Genomic DNA, 18,349 nt, shown 5'->3' on the forward strand with positions numbered 1-18,349 from the left:
GATGAACGTGAAGCTCCGCCCCGGTCCAGCAGGGGGCGCTGCTGGTCTCGTCGCATTTCAAAGCTTAGATAAAAGCCTCCGCAGCTTCCTTTAGCACATTAAAAAAAAGAGATAACGACAAAGGAGCGAAGGCAGAGCCGCATCTCGAAGGTAAAACCGCAGAAAAAAATCTTCCTGTTAGGGACCTGTTATTTATTCTGGCGTATTTTAATCCGGATTTGTACTCAACACTGCTTCGTCTTTAGTATAAAAACACCGCACAGCTCTGTAACTCGCGATCACGTGTAATATCAGCTTCCCTAGCTAGCTCAGCTAACAGGGTTAGCAAGGCGGCCCCGGCTGAGGAGAGGCCCGCTGGCGGTGATGACGGTTTTCAGCTGTTTATTTAACATTTTGTCAGGAAAACAATACAAAGTCAGTGGCATCAGTTAGTTATTAGTAACCTGTTAGAGGCTCTCTCCTCGGTCGTCGAGGGTAGCTGCTGTTAACGATCTTTAAAGGACTGAAAGTTGTGATGATTTGACGCCTTTACTTTACCATCTTAGTAACGCCCCCCAGGCAGTTATGTTTGAAGTGATAAGTAAATCAAGTTTGGTTGTTGGTCCCCGGGACCATAAAATCTGTGTTGATGCGTTTGGAATCGCTGTATAATTCAAATCGTTTAAAATGTGTGAAAAGTTGTATCTGCAGTCGCATCCAGACACTGCTACAGCAAGTCACCTGAGAGATTATTTTTGAGTAGATATATAATATATTTATAACGACTAACCTGCCTACATTTTCGATGATTATATCAGTAACTCTTCTTACTACTGACACCGTAGTACTGCAGTCACATCATCTAGTTGATCTTCTGAGGGTACGTGAGGTCACATAGTCCGGTTTCAAGCTTCGGTCAGTTCCTCTCGCATTCAGTGATCCTTCTTCTATCGCATTTGGGGTGATGATATCTCTCCCTTGCCGTAGCACGTGTGTTGTACCTTGTCAATCTCTAGCTGTGAGAGCATAGGGGGGTCTAACCTAGGTGGGAATCAAACGTGCAACTCCCGCTCCAAAGGCGTGAAGACCATCTGACTCTGCTAGATCAAACACACCTGGTGACCCCACAATAATAAAGGTCCGCTCAAGAAGAGATTGTGGCTGCTGGATCACTTTGACAATTAAAGAAGTCCGTAATCATATAATACAAATGTTTATTTCTGAAAGGTAAAATCTGGCACTTATACAGAACTTTATGGAAAAAGTTGACAAAGTAAATTTTTACAAATGTATTACAGCTATGCCACAAACATTTCAGTCAAGCTCCCTTCACCAGAGAGTAATTCAGTGTGCCAATAATCCAAATCAGTTTGATTTTAAGCCTTTATTGTCTGAAGAAATAAACTCTTAACATGTGGTTTTCAGATCCCTGAAGATACTTCGTTTAATGCAAAAGAAATGCACGACTATAAGGTAGGTTCTTGCGCCGTTATAACTTGTTGCCGGTCGTTCCTGCAGGTTGAAGCTGAGGGCCATGGCTCGTGGGCAGCAGAAGATTCAGTCCCAGCAGAAGAACGCCAAGAAGGCAGCAGAGAAGAAGAAATCTCAGGGCGCTGACCAGAAGACTGCAGCCAAGGCCGCCCTGGTCCACACCTGCCCTGTCTGCCGGGTAAGAAACAGCCACAGCTTCTGCCGAAGCTCGCAGAGGCCTTTCACCTTTGTTTTTAAAATGTTGATGCTTCATATTTTAAGATGTTAAAACAACCAGTCAGCAGCTGCATACGTCATGTGGCTGGGTTTGTGCATGTGAGAGACGAGGGAAACTCTTTAGAGCAGTGATTCTCACCAGCACTGTAGAGATGTAAGACAGGTTTGTCTGTATGCACTAATTTCAGTAATTGTCATAGGTTCAAGTTAATTGCATGGAGTTTATCGTAATGGTCACATAAATATCTCGGTTAAGTGCAACCAGGGCCAGAGATGGAAAAGGTCAGAGGTCATTTAGCTGGGTTTTTAAAATGTAGCTGTTCTGCTTACAGAGTCTGAAGTGATTGAAAGTGGAAAGTAGTTTGCATCCACTTTGGTAATTATTCAGCTGATGGCCACAGATTAGGTACGTTTGAACTTTCTTACCTCCTCAGGTTCATGTGCACATGTGAATTATTAAAGAGCAGGTGGATCAGTCCAGATGTTACACCTTTTTTTTTTTTTTTGTTTAAAGGGTGTCATTTGACATCTTCCACTGTTAGGCTGTAGCTACAAGCTGCGACAGTCTCAGATGTTAATAACTTGTTAGCAGGATTGATTTTACATGAATTTTAGACAAGATTTTTTTTTTTGTACTGGAAGCTTTTTGGCTTCTGTTTGTTGTCTAATGTTAACCAATCATGGGAAGGCTTTACCTGCAGGTAAATGGTCTATGTGGAAAGCAAGAGAAACACAGTGGCTGAAATTAACTGTAGAAATTTGTCAGCTTAGCTTTTTAAAATCTGCATCCTAGTTTGAACTGTAAACACTGAAACACAAGACAGGAAACCAGGCTTGACTATCTTTCTGCCATCAGCACCGGAAACCCCAAAACTTTGAATTTCCCCCAGAGGCTCAGTCAGATGATAGCTGATAGTTTCAAACATTGTTAAACTCACAGTGCTGGTTGGTGCATTTTCGGTTAAGTATTCTTTAAGGGCTTTGCCCCCAGTCAGCAAACACAAAGTGGTCTGAAACACGTAAGAAAATAGTTTATCTGATAAAGATTTTCCTGGATCAGAATCCAAGTACAGTAAGCTTAACATACTTAGGTTAAGTAAGGCTGCTGTTGCCTTACTTAACCTGCTGTGCCAGGGGAAGTGAAGCCCTGTTAATGGTTGGAATGAGACCTTTTTGGTGTTTTGTTTCTCATGCTTTTACTGTCCTCCTCCTTTCAGACACAGATGCCCGACCCCAAAACCTTCAAGCAGCACTTTGAGAGCAAACATCCCAAGTCCCCCATGCCCCCCGAGCTTGCGGATGTTCAGGCATAAAGGACTGCTGACTGGACCTGAATCTGGGTGAGTAGTACCTGTAGTGTTTTAAAAAAAACAGTGTTTCCCACTCTCCAGGTTTCAAATTTAGACCAGAATTTGCTCTGCCAGGTTGCTTACTGGTCAGATTTGTGTTGTATGATGTTGGATGCACTACAAGTCCTCCTCGGACTGCAGCTGGCGTCGGTAGTCCTCGTTTCTGCTTTGGAGACCGGCTGTGAGTTGACGGGACACTCCAGTTGGAACCGAAAGCAGATTGAGAACTTTCTTGATTCTGTTTAAATTAATATTGGAGTGAAACTACACAGCAAACATGAGGAAACTGTGTTTAAACTGTAAACATGACCCCACAAACTGTTGCTTACAGATACACAATGACTACGGATTAAACATCGACTCGCGGCACCTGAAGGACGTTGGCGACGAACGCTGGGACCTCTCAGAATTCACGGACATCGGGTTGAGAAGGCGGGACGGGGCGGATGTGTGTATGTGCTGTGTACGTACATGTTTGTGTAAGAGAAAACAGTAATGATGGGGCAGGCGTACACCAGCAGCCCAATTTTATATTTATTGTGTACAACTACCTTGTTATCCCAAGTTGGGGAGGGGGGGGAAGCAGAACCAGCAAGATTATCTGTCTGCTTACACTGAATCAAAATTGTGACTAATGACGGGGATCTGGAAAAGCTTCAGTAGGATGTAAAATAAAATTTCTGAATGTGTGTCTACCTGACAGCCGGTTCTATTGAAACGGTGTCGTCCAATGAGGCGACGGCACATTCACTTCACTCCCACATGGACGTGGCTCTGCTGTCGGGTCAACTCTTCAGCTCTGATTTTTCTTTCTCTCCCCAAAAAAAAATCCCAAAATCGGCTCCTTAAGGCGACTAAACGTTTCCTTTAACTTCCTGTCTGTATGGTCGGACTCCACAGCTTTGCCTCCTCCATGCTGCTGCTGCTCCACAGGTGTCCACACTCGGTAACACCTTACAACAGTACCTCACGTTAACCACACAGCAAGTCTATAACGCACTCTTTTTCAAATCTCTTCCACTTGGACTTCTCAGTGTCATCCTTCTTGGCAATAACACCCCCCATCTTTGTCCCGCCTCAGTTAAAGCAGGAGTTGTTCTGTAAACCAAACACGCAGCTCTGTGCTCAGCGATGCTTTCAGCTGTAGTTTGAAGAAGCTGTACGTAGCCCCAAAGGACTGAGAGAGAAATCATTTAGTTCCGAAACTGCAAAAGATAAGAGTTAAGGATTTTCTTTTTGGGTCTTCTTTAAATCACTAGCAAGCAAAAATAATTTGTTTTCACTGTAACTTTTTTTTTTACCCTTTTCAATAAATTGAAAAATGTATTTAATGTGATCGGTCTGCTCAGATGCCTTTTATTCTGCATGAGAATCGTTTTTGTTTTTAAATCAATACAGTTAGTTTGTGTGTGTATTACTCAGACTGTGACTATTAACTGTCTTTAACTCAGACTTGCTACTTCAAGCTAACATATAAAGAGGTTAAGTTAAAAGTTTGGGATGGATTTGCATGAAATTTTGTTTTAGAGGCGATGATTTCAAGACCATTTAGAAAATATCAACTAATCTGGATCCGGACTCAAAGCGAGGTGTGGAGCAGTCTTGGTCTGCTCCTGCTGAAATAAATGCAGTCTATTTAATTTAACATGAGTATGCAGATATTTATAGACAATAGAAGAGTTCTGGTAATAGACATGTTCTGGTTTGAATTATTAGTCTGAATAATGTTAATTGGACAGTCGTGATCGGAGAGACACTGGTGACAATAACAGGTGTGACTCTGTAATTCTAGCAAGACTTAACAGCTTTTTAAGCTTAATATATTTACGCATTTGCAGCACTAACTAAATACAGGTAAATTCTCATGGTTGTTGGTGAGATACAGCTCAACAGTTTACTTATATAAAACATGCCTTCAGGATAAAATCTGTGTTATTGTTAAAGAATCGGAGAAACCGCAGAGCTCCAATTTGATTTTCGAGCAAACATAACGTGCTCCAGACCAGCTACATGTTCAGCGTAAGTCACAGTTGTGATTTAGCCTTGCTAAAAGCAGCACTCACTGTTCCTCCACAGATTTACCAGGGTTCAGTCTAGAACCCGGTCCTCACATTTTCACCATAAAATAATTTATGATCCCAGCGTTTGGAGCACTGATGTTCTCGGCTTTGGGAGTGGCTACTGCAAATACTCCAGTACACCCTACTGTTTCCACACCGGGTGGAATATTGCAGCTGTGTGCAGGACTGCTTATACATAAATGTGAAGGCACTTCCTCCGTGGAAAGCTCGTCTCTTCTGTCCTCCAGATGCATTTAAGGACTTGAGACATCCAGGCGTCAGGCTGATTTCCAGGTTTTAGGCAGGATGATAGAGACGCTGGTAAAAAGCCCATCATCACGTTTACTTTCACACCTGTTGAGACTCTGGTTTCACAGCAGCTGGCTTCAGATTGGACTCAGGTTACAACATGTTTGCATTTCACTTTAGTGGAATAACTAGGATTTGCTTAAAACTTGCAAAAATAAAATTAGATTATTTACACGCCTCAATCTCAAACTGATAATAAATGTACTGTTTATTTTATATTAACTGAATACAGTTTAATAATCTCTTCATATAGATTTTTCTTATAACAACAGTAGTGCTGTCAGTTAACAAAACCAAAAAAAATTATCAGGCATCACTGATGGATTTCCTACCATCTAAAATCATCTGCCTTCATGAGAATTTAAACCTTTCTGTAGTAAACTAAAGTTTGTGGTTTGATGCTGATAGATTAGCTTTTTTCAATTTGAAAATGTATCAAAATAAGAGAAATGCCCAAACATTTGCTCGTAACTTCCCTGAAGAAGCTAAGCGATGTTCAATGTGTACATTTATGCCATTTCTGCAATGTAATCGTGCGCCGCGAATCGATTGTTTTTGTGAAGCCAAAGAGTCTCGGAAAATGCTGAAACACTGACAAAGGAGAAATCTGCGAACTTTAACTCTGAAAAACGGGACCATTCAGACCTGCTGGATGAGATTTGTTGGTCCATCATCATCCAAACTGTTCATGTTTCTGCAGCGTCTGGAAAAATAAATCACCCATTATACATTTTCTTCTAAGCGGGGCCTCGGCCACTCATAGACAGCCGCAGGTCTTGACCACCATGTTGCGATGCTTTTTGAGGATGACGTTGTTGTTGTCGTCGTAGAACAGGACGGAGATTGGGCTGAGCTTCGTGGGGGCGCAGCACGCTTTGGGGACCTCGTCAGGCTTCAGGATGTGAACCTGCCAGAGCAGAGTGAAATACAGTTAATGCTGTTATACTAAAGTATGTTTTAGATATGTAACAGAGAAGGGACAAAAGTAAAGTCTATTATAATATTTAGGTATGTTGTAATCAGGTGTTTACAGGAGTTAGAGTCTGTTGGCAAGTTTTAAGGACTTTTATTTTACCAAGATGTCCAACTGAGACCCAGATCTGTTCTGCAAGAGAAGCTGGTCAGTGTGGCAGCCATAGAGACTCAATATTACCCTTTCTTCATGGTACCCATCCCTCGAGCCTTTCTCCATTTGAAGCAATGAATTATCAGAGATTGTAACATCTGGTCCTCTTACTGAATCAGTTCGTGTTTCTTTTGTTATTTCAGTTAAATTAATAAAATAAAAGGAAATGCTCCTAACTGAAAAGATCCATTTCATACACTCCAAATTTGTCCAAACATTTGTGATTAGGATTTTCTTTCTTTCTTTCGCAACAATTACCCACAACTAAAGAAAAACAGCCACATGCCTCCTTCACCACATTTATTACAGTGTGTAAATTCACAAACCAGCTACAAGTGCAGATCTTTCTGTAAAGTTTCTGCAATGTTTGTTAAAATAAAAACACTTCAGATCTGAAATCCCACATAAAAAAGAATGACCTGAAAAAGTAGTTCAGCTCTAAAAGACTGCAGTAAGAGACTGCAGAGGCGCAATGATAATATATCATAGGCACAAAAGTAGAGGCCACAAATCCACACCTGCGCAAACCCAGATGTATGCATCAGCGGTACTCAGTAGTGTTCAGGAGTTTACCCAGTGGCACATTCGGATGCAGGAGCTGGGACTGAACCATCAGTCGCCTCAGTGGGGTTAAGGTCTGGCTCTGTGATGGCCAATATGTGTTTGAAATGTTCCTCAATGATTCCGTCAGGGAAGCAAAAATCCACTGATGGAATAAACATGGTTGCTCATGATACTCAGGTGGTCAGCTGACCTCATTTTTTGGAAACGTGTTAAAAATGCACAATGTTGTTTTTGTTGGTCGAGTAGTGCGTACACACATCACCATGACACACATCAAGCCAACAGGAGCAACAAATTGACTGAGATTACTACACGAGGGGCCCGCGGGGAAAGGTAACAAGCTTCACGGTGTTTATTTTATCTGTATCTGTATTCTGACATGGCCGAGGTCAGGATGTGATTGACTCGTGTGTACTGACCACTTGCTGGATGAGGGCGTGGTTGGTGGCGTTCATGCAGGCGCCCAGAGGATAAAAGCACTCTCCATCACAGTAGTACGCCGAGTATCCAGTAGGAGCCAAAACCCAGTCCTGAGCACAAAGACACAATTATAGTTTATGATACAGAAGCTACAAGTTTTATCTAATCTATAAAGAAATGTCACGTATGAGAGCGACACATGAGACGTTATATCAAAGATGATTTAACTTTTATAGGTCACTAGTAAACAGATGATTAACACCACGAGTAACAGGACTGACCTTCCAGCCCAGATCGCTGAAGCTGACGTAGAGTTCGTGCTTTTTACAGGGCTGACCTCTGTTTTCAGAATTACGTTCTGAAGGAACAACAGAAAAAAAGGTGAAAATTATTTGCACGATAAAACAACGAGTTAAAGGTTTCAACACGGTCATCAGTAAGGCCTGTAATCCCAGAGTGTGATTGGCCGGAGCCTGACCTTTGAAGTTGGGGACTGGGAGGTCGTATTTGGGTTTCTTCCTGCGGGGATGAGGTTTAACGGCTCGCGGCGGCCGACACGGGACCTGGTTCTCCCTGAAGAAGGTGACCATGAAAGGCTGCTTGGAGCGAGGGCCCCTCCGACCCACCAACCCAATCCACCCTCCAGCCAAGGAGCGGTCTGAAAGAAAAGTGTCTCGTTATATAAAACATATAAAGGTAAAGAAGCTGGCTAATAATTATGGAGACCTTGATACAGGGTGTTGACCTCCTGAGGCCACACCCTCCCTCATTACATAAATACACATCACCTGATCTGCTTAAGTCCAATAAGCGTTTAAGTTTTTACAGCTTGGAGTTGGAAAATATAATAAAAACTGTGATATGGTCAAAATACTCCCTACTCACCAAGCCCAGTATAAGATAAATACGGATTATTTTGAACTGACTCATGCAAAGCTACACTTGAGGAGTCCAAGGGTGAAGATATGGAGCTGGAAATGAAAGTAACATGACCTGTTTAAGTATTTTCCACTGATTAAAACCACAGGGCAGGAAAGCAGGAGATAGTTGGAGGTTACAACCATATAAGGCGAATTAATGGATCTAATGGCACTGATAGAAATGAGCATCGGTGTTGGGCCCAGAGGCGGACCCACCTTCTTCTGTCTCTACGTAGAGACGTATGCCCATGTTGCTGCGGGGGTGGACGAGCCAGTGGTTGGAGGCTGAGGTGACGTCAAAAGCCAGCCAGCCCTCCTGCCCTGCAGGTACCGACTGCATGTCCAACAGCACCAGCTCTGGCTCTCTGCAGGAAGAGGACGTATAGAAATTTAGAATTTAGAAGAACAGCTTGGTGGTTTCACATATTTTGATTGAGCATACAATCACCAAAATTAACTATATGGTCAAAGGTCTTTTGATCTTTTAGTTGTTTTACACTTTACGTAAAAATCTCTGCAAGGTTAGGATCTGAATGCTTCTTCCAGCTCTGGTGTTTTTCTCCAGCACACGCAAGTAAACTTTATCAGTCTAGACAATCGTAAACACTCGAGTCAGCCTGTATTTATCAGTTTGACAGATGACGTCCTTTACGGCTGTTATAAACAAGACTTCAGATGGTCTTATTTTCACAGACTGCAGCCAGGCTCGCGATCTTTGAATCTGTGTTTTCAGTGTTGCTTTGATCTGATTTGACCTGCTGATTTCATATAAGGTTATCGGTCTAGTTTTGTGTTTGAACCAGTTAGTGTAAAAACAAAGTAGGGCTGAGGCACAGGGGGGGGGGGGGGGGGGGTGTTTATAGGCTTATACCCATAAATTTAAAACAACATAAAGACAGGCTAAAGCGTCAGAAGGCCTAAAGCTGGCCGTGTGGGACTAAAATCAAGTAACTGAGACCAAGACTGAGAAGGAGAACTACCGTAAAGGAAGAAAGACATAAAAGTGAGAGGAAACCTCTGTCTATTCTCTCGTTTGATCTCGTAGACGGAGATGTGCAGCGTTCGGTTTGCCCTCTGACCCACCGTCAGCGTCTTATAGATACGAAACTCTGCCGCAGTCACCGTCTCACCCTTGGGGAGAGGGGTGAGGTCAAAACGAAACTCCTTCCAGTAGGGACGAGGCTGCAGGAGGTCACGCTCCTGCTCCACTGCACACGGAAAGAAAGAATAGGGGAGATTCATCAGCATGGCTTTTCAGAAGGAACAGATTTGTTTGAGAACTTTAAATAGAGTTAGATTGTAAACATTTAGATGATTTGACAGTAATGCTGAAGTATTTCAAGCATACATTCTGGAAGATGGAGGCACAGATGCTCAAGCATCATTCCTGGTCAGTGCATGCTGGTCCTGCACATTCATACAAGTTTGTAAATGAGGGCAGTTTCTTTCAGAACACCAGAATAAAGCAAACAATCAAAGAAAAAAAGGATAAACTAAATAATGCGATAAACAAAAACAAAAAAAAACTCAAACAAGGGGAAAAAAAGCTACCAGGTGAAGGTTTTTGGACCAACACCAGTCGCTGTCGGTGCCAACATCAGATTACAAACTGTTCCTGTTGTGCAAAGAACTGGGGGAAAATGGTTTCATCCAACCAGATCTGAACGGTTTGTCTGAGGAGTTTTAGTTAACAGCAGATGAAAGAGGAGAAAATGTGTGTAACTGTGGAGCATAAAGGAGCAACAAAAGTGAAGAAGAGGAGCAGCAGTGAGCTCATCAGGAAATGAGTCAGAGAAAAGGACAGAGGGAAACAGTGATGAAAGAACTATTCACATCTTTGTAACACAAGTAAAAGATCAGACAGAAAGGTGATCATTACAATTTATTCCTCATTATTTTTATTAATGATAATTTACTGCTGTAGCTGCAAAATGTAAAAGACAATTTAAACTACTGTAAAGTGCAAAAAAATAAAACAAATAACTATTATATCCTTCACACAGAAAAATCATACCAACTAACTGCACCCGAGAAGCAGAACTCAAGCAAACATTTCCCCCAAATGTATAAAAGACCGACGTGTTTCTGTTCGTAAGGTCGCAGTTTTAAAATTGCATTCTTTTATTGCCCACCAGGGGGCGACAGCGCTGCCTGCAGCTCCGTCTCGCCGTGACCCGATGACTCATCGGCTCAGTTGCCAATGGTGATTCCGTGATAAAGGAGGGTCATCCAGGGACTGTCAATTACAAATCAGGTGACTGCTCCCACCTTTTGTGGCCTGCACTACAGGCTGCACGTCGTAAACACATTCTTCTTAAAGGTTTCAACTATTTTTTCCTTCATAGTATTAAATAAATAAGCTGTTCGGTTCTGTCATTTATTCTTCTAGCGAGGAACAAGCGCTTCAAAATCATATAAACACTGGAAAATACAGAAAAAAGACAAATAATTACAGGAAAATGTTGTTTACTGTAGTTTGAATACAGTAAACACCGGTCATCCTCAACATTAATCTGAGGTCATCATATCTTTTGAGCACTTTCGTTTGTGAGCTAGGACAGTAATTAAAACTCGGTCTGATGCATCTTGTGGATACTCAAAAAGCCTTTGTTGAGTTCTTTAATTGGACAAAGTCTTTCTAGAAGCAGGCCCCGAGAGTCTGCAGCCACCCTGAGAGTGATCTAAGTTAACTAGAACCAGTCAGGTCGAATAAATACTGGTTAAAACTTTGCTCGGAAACACACCCTTTAAGAGCTTTTCCTCCCCCTGAAAGTTCAACTTCTCCCTCCATCTTCCCTGACATGACTTTTATTTACTTTATTTTTTAATCTTTAGTTTTATTTTGTTTGTATTCATTTGGCTTTTTAAGATTCATTCGATCTGCAACAGTGTGCCATGATCCTGGGCTTTGCAGCACAGCGTTGTTCTGAAATTAGATTATTTATGTTACTTCACCTGTCGGTGATTTTGTAACTGACGGTGATCAGCGAGTTTAACAGCTTCAAACCAGGAAGATTCGAACTTACAGTTTTTTCCTGGTTGCTTTGCTGTGTGAAGTCCTTTTAAAGCATAGCAGTTTTTCTCTATGAAATGCGTTAGCTTTATTACTTCATGCAAGTCCTCACATGCACACCTGTTCTGCACTTTCTCAGCACAAAATCAAAGTATTTATCCAAGTACATGCTCCCGGGATCGCCTAGTGCCGACATTTATGACCGTTGTTATGATTTTTGTCATATTTTTTAAATCATAAAAATGTTTCTTGAATTTATCAGTTTACTTCACTCATAAAATGATCAATAATCACAAAGCAACGATTGAGTAAAATGCAACTGATTTATAAAATGAAATGTTTATTTATTCAAACTTGTATAAAATGAAAATTTACCAATCAAGTACAATTCATTTGATCAGATTCCAATAAATTACATTTTTACATATATTGGGGGAAAATGCCAGTTTTTAAAACTCACAGATTAAGTTGCAAAGACTCACTTTTAGTTTAGATTTGGGGATGGACAGTAAACCCTGATCAGAAGATCTACTGGTAACATTTGACTGTTTGGCTTTACAAACACAAACGGAGCCATTACGAGATTTACTGTATAAACTATAATGGTAGCTATAAATGACCACACTTGGTGACTTGAGGGTTCAGCTGAGGTGCCCTGCTGAAGGGCACATCAGGAGCTGCTGAGAACATGCGAGCATGAAAAGTCCTTCAGGGTTTGATCGTGACTCACAGGAGGAAACCCGAAACATGACACGAGGTGGAAAATGCAACTGAGGCCTGAATCTGTAAACGCAGAGGTGAGCAAGTGAACACACGCCCTCATACATCAGCACAGCGAGTGTGTGTGTGTGTGTGTGTGTTTGGGGTTTGGTCTACACACACACACACGCACACAGAGCATGTTAAATAGAGATACTCAGCAGAGGACACCCCTCATGGGTTGGGCGTGCGCATATCAGCACACACACACACACACACACACACACACACACACACACTGCAGCAGTAATTAGAGACACTTAGTGCTCTGAACCGCAGCAGCTGCTCCGCACACACACCACTAATTGCAGCCCTGCCTGGTATTTTTAGTGTCGCTCCCTCCACAGCAGTATTTTCATCTCAATTCAGACCGTTGGCTTTTTTTGTGTGTCAGTGGGCCTTTAATTCTAACCAGCTGTGTCTTCCCATTACATATGCACAGACACACACACGCTCGCCTGTTTCATTCAGCTTACACGAACCACACGCACTGATTCGATTAGTTATTCGAGGAGCTGCTAAATATATTTGGTGTGTGGTTGGATGCTTCGTCTTTTTGTTGTGTGAAAGTTCACACACTCAGCCTGAGGTCTTTATTTCCTGCACGATATCTCGAATGTTCTCTGTTCGCCTGATGTGTTTTAGCCGCCCTTTTAAGTACGTTCAGTGAAGTTTTAAAGGTTTTCTCCAAAGGAAACTCTGTCCTGAGCTGTAGGTGATTATTAAAGATATGAGTCACCTCTGTTTACGAAATCGTGCTGCTTTGGGAGATGACACGCTATGCTTCTGCAGCGCCGACTGATAAATTTCAGGGTGCTTTTTCTTTTCCGTAGCAGAGCAGATTTATGTTTTGTTTCTGAAAAAGCAAACCTCTCATTTGAGGCAGTTCATTAGAGACCCCGAGCAGAGAGGGGGTGACGTTTCCCACGGTGAACTGGGTGCAGATCACCATCGAGCAGGAGGAAGGAAACCATCGGGAAGAGGATGTTTAATGTTCAGGCTCGGACAGATAGGCATCAGCGGGGCTGCGCTGTCGTGTTGGTGGACGCATAAACATCCACACACGGAGGCCAAGAGGCAACTTTCAGCAGTATATTGTTTTCGGTATTAAATGTTATGAATTTTCTTAATGGATTAGTTTTTTGTTTGGGCTGCAAAATGTTAGAAAACACTGAAAATTCCAAATCAGTTTTTCATTTCTGTTCAGCTTCACTTTCCTTTCTCTGAACTGTATAAACATGTTTAGGGTCAGTTTAGTGTGTACATGCTGGGTGGTCACTGTCAGGGCCATGTCAGTTAACATATAGTACAATATAAACACAATCTTCCTCATGCTGGTCGTGTTGCAACATTTAACCAAACTGCATTAGTATTTTTTTAACCACATAGTATCATTTATTCCCATAAAATCTATAAAAATGTTTTTGTTTGCTTGCTTCTTAAATAATATAGTTGCTTAGAACCTTTGTTGGTGATGGTAAACTACATGAACTCATGTAGTTTACATGAACACTTTCTTGGTGATGCTCTGTTTTTGTCCCCTATTAATTGACCTCCATCGAGTTCACGCTAACCAACATTTCTCACCATAATTAAAAGATGGGCATAATCAGTGTGAGCATCTCTGTTTTTAAAAACGACATCATGAGAGAGAGAGAGAGTGCAGTGACTTTTCAATCACACTGTAAACAGCTGCAAACCTGCTTTATTGACCTTTTTTATTGTAAAGGGGACATAATTTACCAAATTGACATCATGTAATATTCGATGAGACTTTAATTTAATGATCTTGACCATAAACGTATCAGGAAAGTGTTTACTGGGGTCATAAATAAAGCCAGAAGCAGGGTGGTTTTACAACCCAGTCTTCAGCAACAAGGGGAGTCGCCCCCTGCTGTCCATTAGAAAAAAATGCAGGTTTAAGACATGCTCTCTTCCACAGCATGTCTTTTATCCTGTCTTCCTTCTCTCACCCCAAGTTTCTTCCTGTTAACCGGGAGTTTTTTCTCCCCACTGTCGCCAAAGTGCTTGCTGATAGGGGCTCAAATGATTGTTGGGTTTCTCTCTGTATGTATTATTGTAGGGTCTACCTTACAATATAAAGCGCCTTGAGATGACTGTTGTTGTGATTTGGTGCTGCATAAATAAAACTGAATTGAACTGAATTAAGGCTCAACCCAGCAAAATGTCTGAACTAAACTAAAAATAACAATAAACTTAATTTCATATGCAACTACAGTTAACACTATATTTTAATGATAATTACTAACTTCCTGCTTGAACGTATTGAAGATTATGCCCAGTTAATCCATGCAGCCATTATTAATGAAAGCTGAGTAAAATGATCTAAACAAAGGACATTAAATACGTGGATCTGCTTCAGAGTGTGGATAAGAAGCAGCCAATAAAGGGTTTAATTCAGCCCACTGGGTGGTTGAAAAGTTTTATATGAAGAGAGGTTTACTTAAAATATACTTCTTAGTGGCTCATAGTCCGTTTCTGTCATGTCAAAGCTGTCTTACAGATAAATACTCAAAGTATGGCAGGCCTTTATAGCTGACAGATCTGCAAAGGAACTGTGGTGAGGTGTTTGACTTCCATAACAATGTTTCTGTGTGATTTCGACTGAGTGTGGAGAAACAGACATTTCAGGCTGTTTCATTCTGAACAGATGGTTCAGGATGTATTTCTTTACACCAAAGGGAAACAGACTGGAGATGTTTTAGGTTGTTACGGTGTTTTGGTGGTCTGGACCACATGTTCAGACAATCCCTAAATTTTGATTGCAGTTTACAAAAGTCCACATAAATCTGCTAAGACACGAGCTGAAACAGAGATGTGAGGATCTATGAATGAGTTCCTGCTGAAGCCCAAAGATGATCAGCAGGCAGAAGAGCAGCTGAAGTTTGTGACCATTCCTTCACATCATCAATGCCAAACGTTTCACCTGCATAGTTTGTGTGTGTTTAAATCAACAAACACTTTGCATGCACCAGGTTTAGTTTTTTCACCCTACTTAATGTTAAATTGGGCTATTTGTGCCCTCAGAGCTAAAATTAGTTTGATGCCCCTGATTTGGACAGATTTTCACCTCTTACTTTAAACATCAAAGTCCTTCATCTAATATCAGGGGAGCAGCAGGGGACTGAGGCTGGTGGATTTTAGGAACCATGAACTGAAACGTAAACCTACCAATAAAAATCTGTTGTACTGACAGCGGGTTTAATCCGCTCTGCTGGGGGGAGAGTTAGAGGAAACTACATGAGACTAAAAATTATGGCACTGTCAGAGTCATCAAGCTCACACACTGTGTAATTTCATTCCTCTGAGTTTGCGTTTTGTAGCCAAACCACAAAAAAGCAAAAACTGTCCTGTCATTCAAACCTGATGATAAACAGCGTTCCTCTCTTTAAGCTATAAGGAGCAGTCCAAAGCTTAGACCGTTTAGTGATGCCAGATGAGAAGACCGATGCCACAGCTTTACCTACAGATGTTAGAGAATGAAAACTGGAGGGGGAAACATCTGGGCTGGTTCAGTTTCAAGGTAATAAAATCTACTTGATGCCAACTGTGACCCTAATTATTACCAATTAACACTTTAGATCTTGTTTGTTTAATGGCTATAATAAAACGAAACTCAAACCTAGAGATGCACCAACATATCAGCAAAACACTGCCATTGGTTTTGTTGGTAATTCGATCACAGTTACTGCGATGAAGACTTTAAAATGATTCAGTTATTTTTCTTGAAATTTCTTTGTTTCTTTGACATGGGAGAAATATGAAGACAAACAAAACAGAAAGACAACTTCAGAAAACTCTGGCACATCTATCAGTTACATTTTTCCTGTAAATATCTAAAGAGGCTGAAGCTCCAGAAACACTCGTGGCTTTCACCGGGGTCAAGAAACATCAGTACCTGCTGAGAATGACATTTCCTGGTTTTAAATGTCTCGCAAGTCTTGCTTTCACAAACATTTACCTGACCGTTTCATAAAGCCAGTTCTACTGGCCTTTTTGATTCTAATGAGGACCATAATTTACAAAGTGAACATCGCGTTGTATTAAGTAGGACTTCAAATTAGAAACTGAGAACATTAAATCATCAGGAAAATGTTTCTTGAAGTCAGAAATCAGGTGAAAAGTAGGGCTGTTTATCTATAGACTTCTACAGTAAGCAGAGGAGTCGCCCCCTGCTGGGCATATGAAAGAATGCCAGTCAAAGACACTTCCAGACCTGGACGTTAGGTGCATATTTTATATATCAGCTACGGTTATATTAAACGATTAAAGGTACATTTTGTAAGTACTCGCTGCAGAATTTAACTAAAATGTTTACCACCAGGGGGCAGCATTTTACACAATTTTCCCTCAGGTTTTACATCACACCAGGCTGCCATTGTGCAATTTCTCATTGACTTACATGTTATATAAAGGTGACGCTGATTCACTGCACCATCTTGTGGTACAAATTGGTATTACACAAAAGAAAAGCATGGCTCTAGTTTAGCTACACCTGGTAACGCTTCACCCAGTCGCTGATGTTTTGGACATAAAGTCATTGTGTTGATTGCCTTAGTTTTAGGAAAACAAGTACCTTTAACAGTTTTATGACTCACCCAGGTTGACGAAACTCATCACCGTGTCAGCCTCGCTGACTACCGTCCCCAGCGGCGGTGTGTGCGTGCTGAGGGTCGGCAGGGCCCCGCGGTTGACCTGAGGAGTCCCTTTAGATGACCCCTTGAAAGGTGTACTTGCAATAATCTCATTGCCTTCATCCTCATCAACCGACATGGCGTGGTACAGGTCCAGCATGAAGAGCGGCGCAGAGGATGGCGGTCGCAGCGGAGGATGGGGTCTTGGTCTCCCCGGGAGACCCAGGATGGTCAGGATCTCCTTCTGCATCTCCTTCTTCTCTCGTCCACTAAGCTTCCGGAAGCTGGAGGGGACCACGGCCTCGGCCTGCTGGCTCCACAGCGAGAGGGAGAGCAGGAGCAGCAGGGAGAGGAGGAGCAGGGTCCAGGGGTGGATGGCGGACGTGGATCTGGCGCTCCCCGTGTGCGTCCGTGTCATCTTGGTGAAAAGGCAGGAGAGGCTGTAAGAGACGGCCGAGGCCATGACTGTAGTCTGCCCCCGATTCTTCTCAAAGTTTCCCCTCACAAATAATCCACTTCCCTCCTCGCGTCCTCTCTCACCTCCACCAGTGTGACCAGCCTGACCACCACAGAGTGCTTTCTGCTCGCTCCTGTTTGTGCCCCGACTGCTTCAGAGTCACCACAGACAAATACAACCTTGATTTATGCCCAATGTGTTTAGAAAACAGCTGCCTCTGGACAGGATGTGTTTACAGCCTTAAACTGCCTGTTTATCCCTCCCTGCCTCCCTCTTCTACCTTCTCTAATCTCCTCTCATCCACTTCTCCCTCACCTCTCAGCCGTGGAGCAGGAGAAGCAGAGATAATGAGAGTGAGAGCATAATTACAAGCTTTTCAGATGTGTTTTGGATATAGACAAACAATGCCCCTATGGAAGATTGCTCGAGGCTTTGAAGTTGTAAACTTGCAGGATGGAAAGCAATTTCAGTGATGAGCAGGTGCTGCAGAAATTGGAGTGAAACCGGAGAGCTGTATCATCAGGTTAGCTCCGACTTTTTCTCCACCGCACAAGGAAATGAAGCTCGCACCTGCAGTGAGCCAAAGATTAACCCGGGATACCTCACGAGGACCATCTGCTGACGAAAAATAACTTCTGGAAACTTTTATCCAGTCTTCCGTGAGCACTTATTCATTCATTCAAGGCCGCTCGCCTCCCACACGTCTCTGGGGTGCCAGATGTCTCTCTTAATCCACTTTATAAAAATTGTTTCCTGACTGTAAATCCTTGAGAGGGGTGAGAGGTTTCTCCTGCAGTCCTTCGCTCAGCGTGAGCTGTGCAGCGCTCTGAGTGTTTGAAGCCTGAACAGTTGTTCAAGACCAGAAGGGAGTTTCCCTCCCAGCCTCTGCCTCTCCTCTTTCAAGTCCTAAAACTTCTCTCTTGTCCTGCTTACATCTCGTCAACCTCCCCTCCCAGTGGTCTCTTTGGGAGACCTCATCTCTCTCCTCCTTACCTCCACCCATCTATCTTTTCATCCTCTTATGACTGCTT

The 18,349-nt window shown here is 42.3% G+C and overlaps 2 protein-coding genes across 3 annotated transcripts; one reads left to right on the forward strand and one right to left on the reverse strand.

Annotated features, from left to right (window-relative positions):
* The first annotated feature begins 94 nt into the window (after window positions 1–94).
* Window positions 95–4,362, forward strand: LOC146609308 (transcriptional regulator ZNF706). 2 transcript variants are annotated; one of them, XM_085346251.1, is made up of 4 exons: window positions 95–150; window positions 1,498–1,648; window positions 2,904–3,026; window positions 3,367–4,362. In XM_085346251.1, exons 2-3 carry the CDS (start codon window positions 1,514–1,516, stop codon window positions 2,997–2,999), a joined length of 231 nt encoding a protein of 76 aa, XP_085202377.1. In that variant the 5' UTR covers window positions 95–150; window positions 1,498–1,513; the 3' UTR covers window positions 3,000–3,026; window positions 3,367–4,362. The 2 variants fall into 2 exon arrangements, with proteins under 2 accessions (XP_085202377.1, XP_085202378.1); XM_085346252.1 differs by lacking the exon at window positions 95–150 and adding an exon at window positions 1,044–1,117.
* A 1,799-nt stretch (window positions 4,363–6,161) lies between these two features.
* Window positions 6,162–17,324, reverse strand: bmp8a (bone morphogenetic protein 8a). The gene is made up of 7 exons (XM_085346877.1): window positions 16,826–17,324; window positions 9,450–9,642; window positions 8,651–8,799; window positions 7,993–8,172; window positions 7,796–7,872; window positions 7,514–7,624; window positions 6,162–6,311 (listed from the first exon to the last, which is right to left on the reverse strand). The coding sequence occupies exons 1-7, from the start codon at window positions 17,322–17,324 to the stop codon at window positions 6,162–6,164; spliced, it is 1,359 nt and encodes a 452-aa protein (XP_085203003.1).
* Window positions 17,325–18,349: the final 1,025 nt, after the last annotated feature.

Source organism: Diplotaxodon limnothrissa, linkage group LG22 (genome assembly GCF_057381915.1).
Source record: "Diplotaxodon limnothrissa isolate DT_005_m linkage group LG22, D_limnothrissa_male_GT1.1, whole genome shotgun sequence".
Taxonomy (NCBI): Eukaryota; Metazoa; Chordata; class Actinopteri; order Cichliformes; family Cichlidae; genus Diplotaxodon; species Diplotaxodon limnothrissa.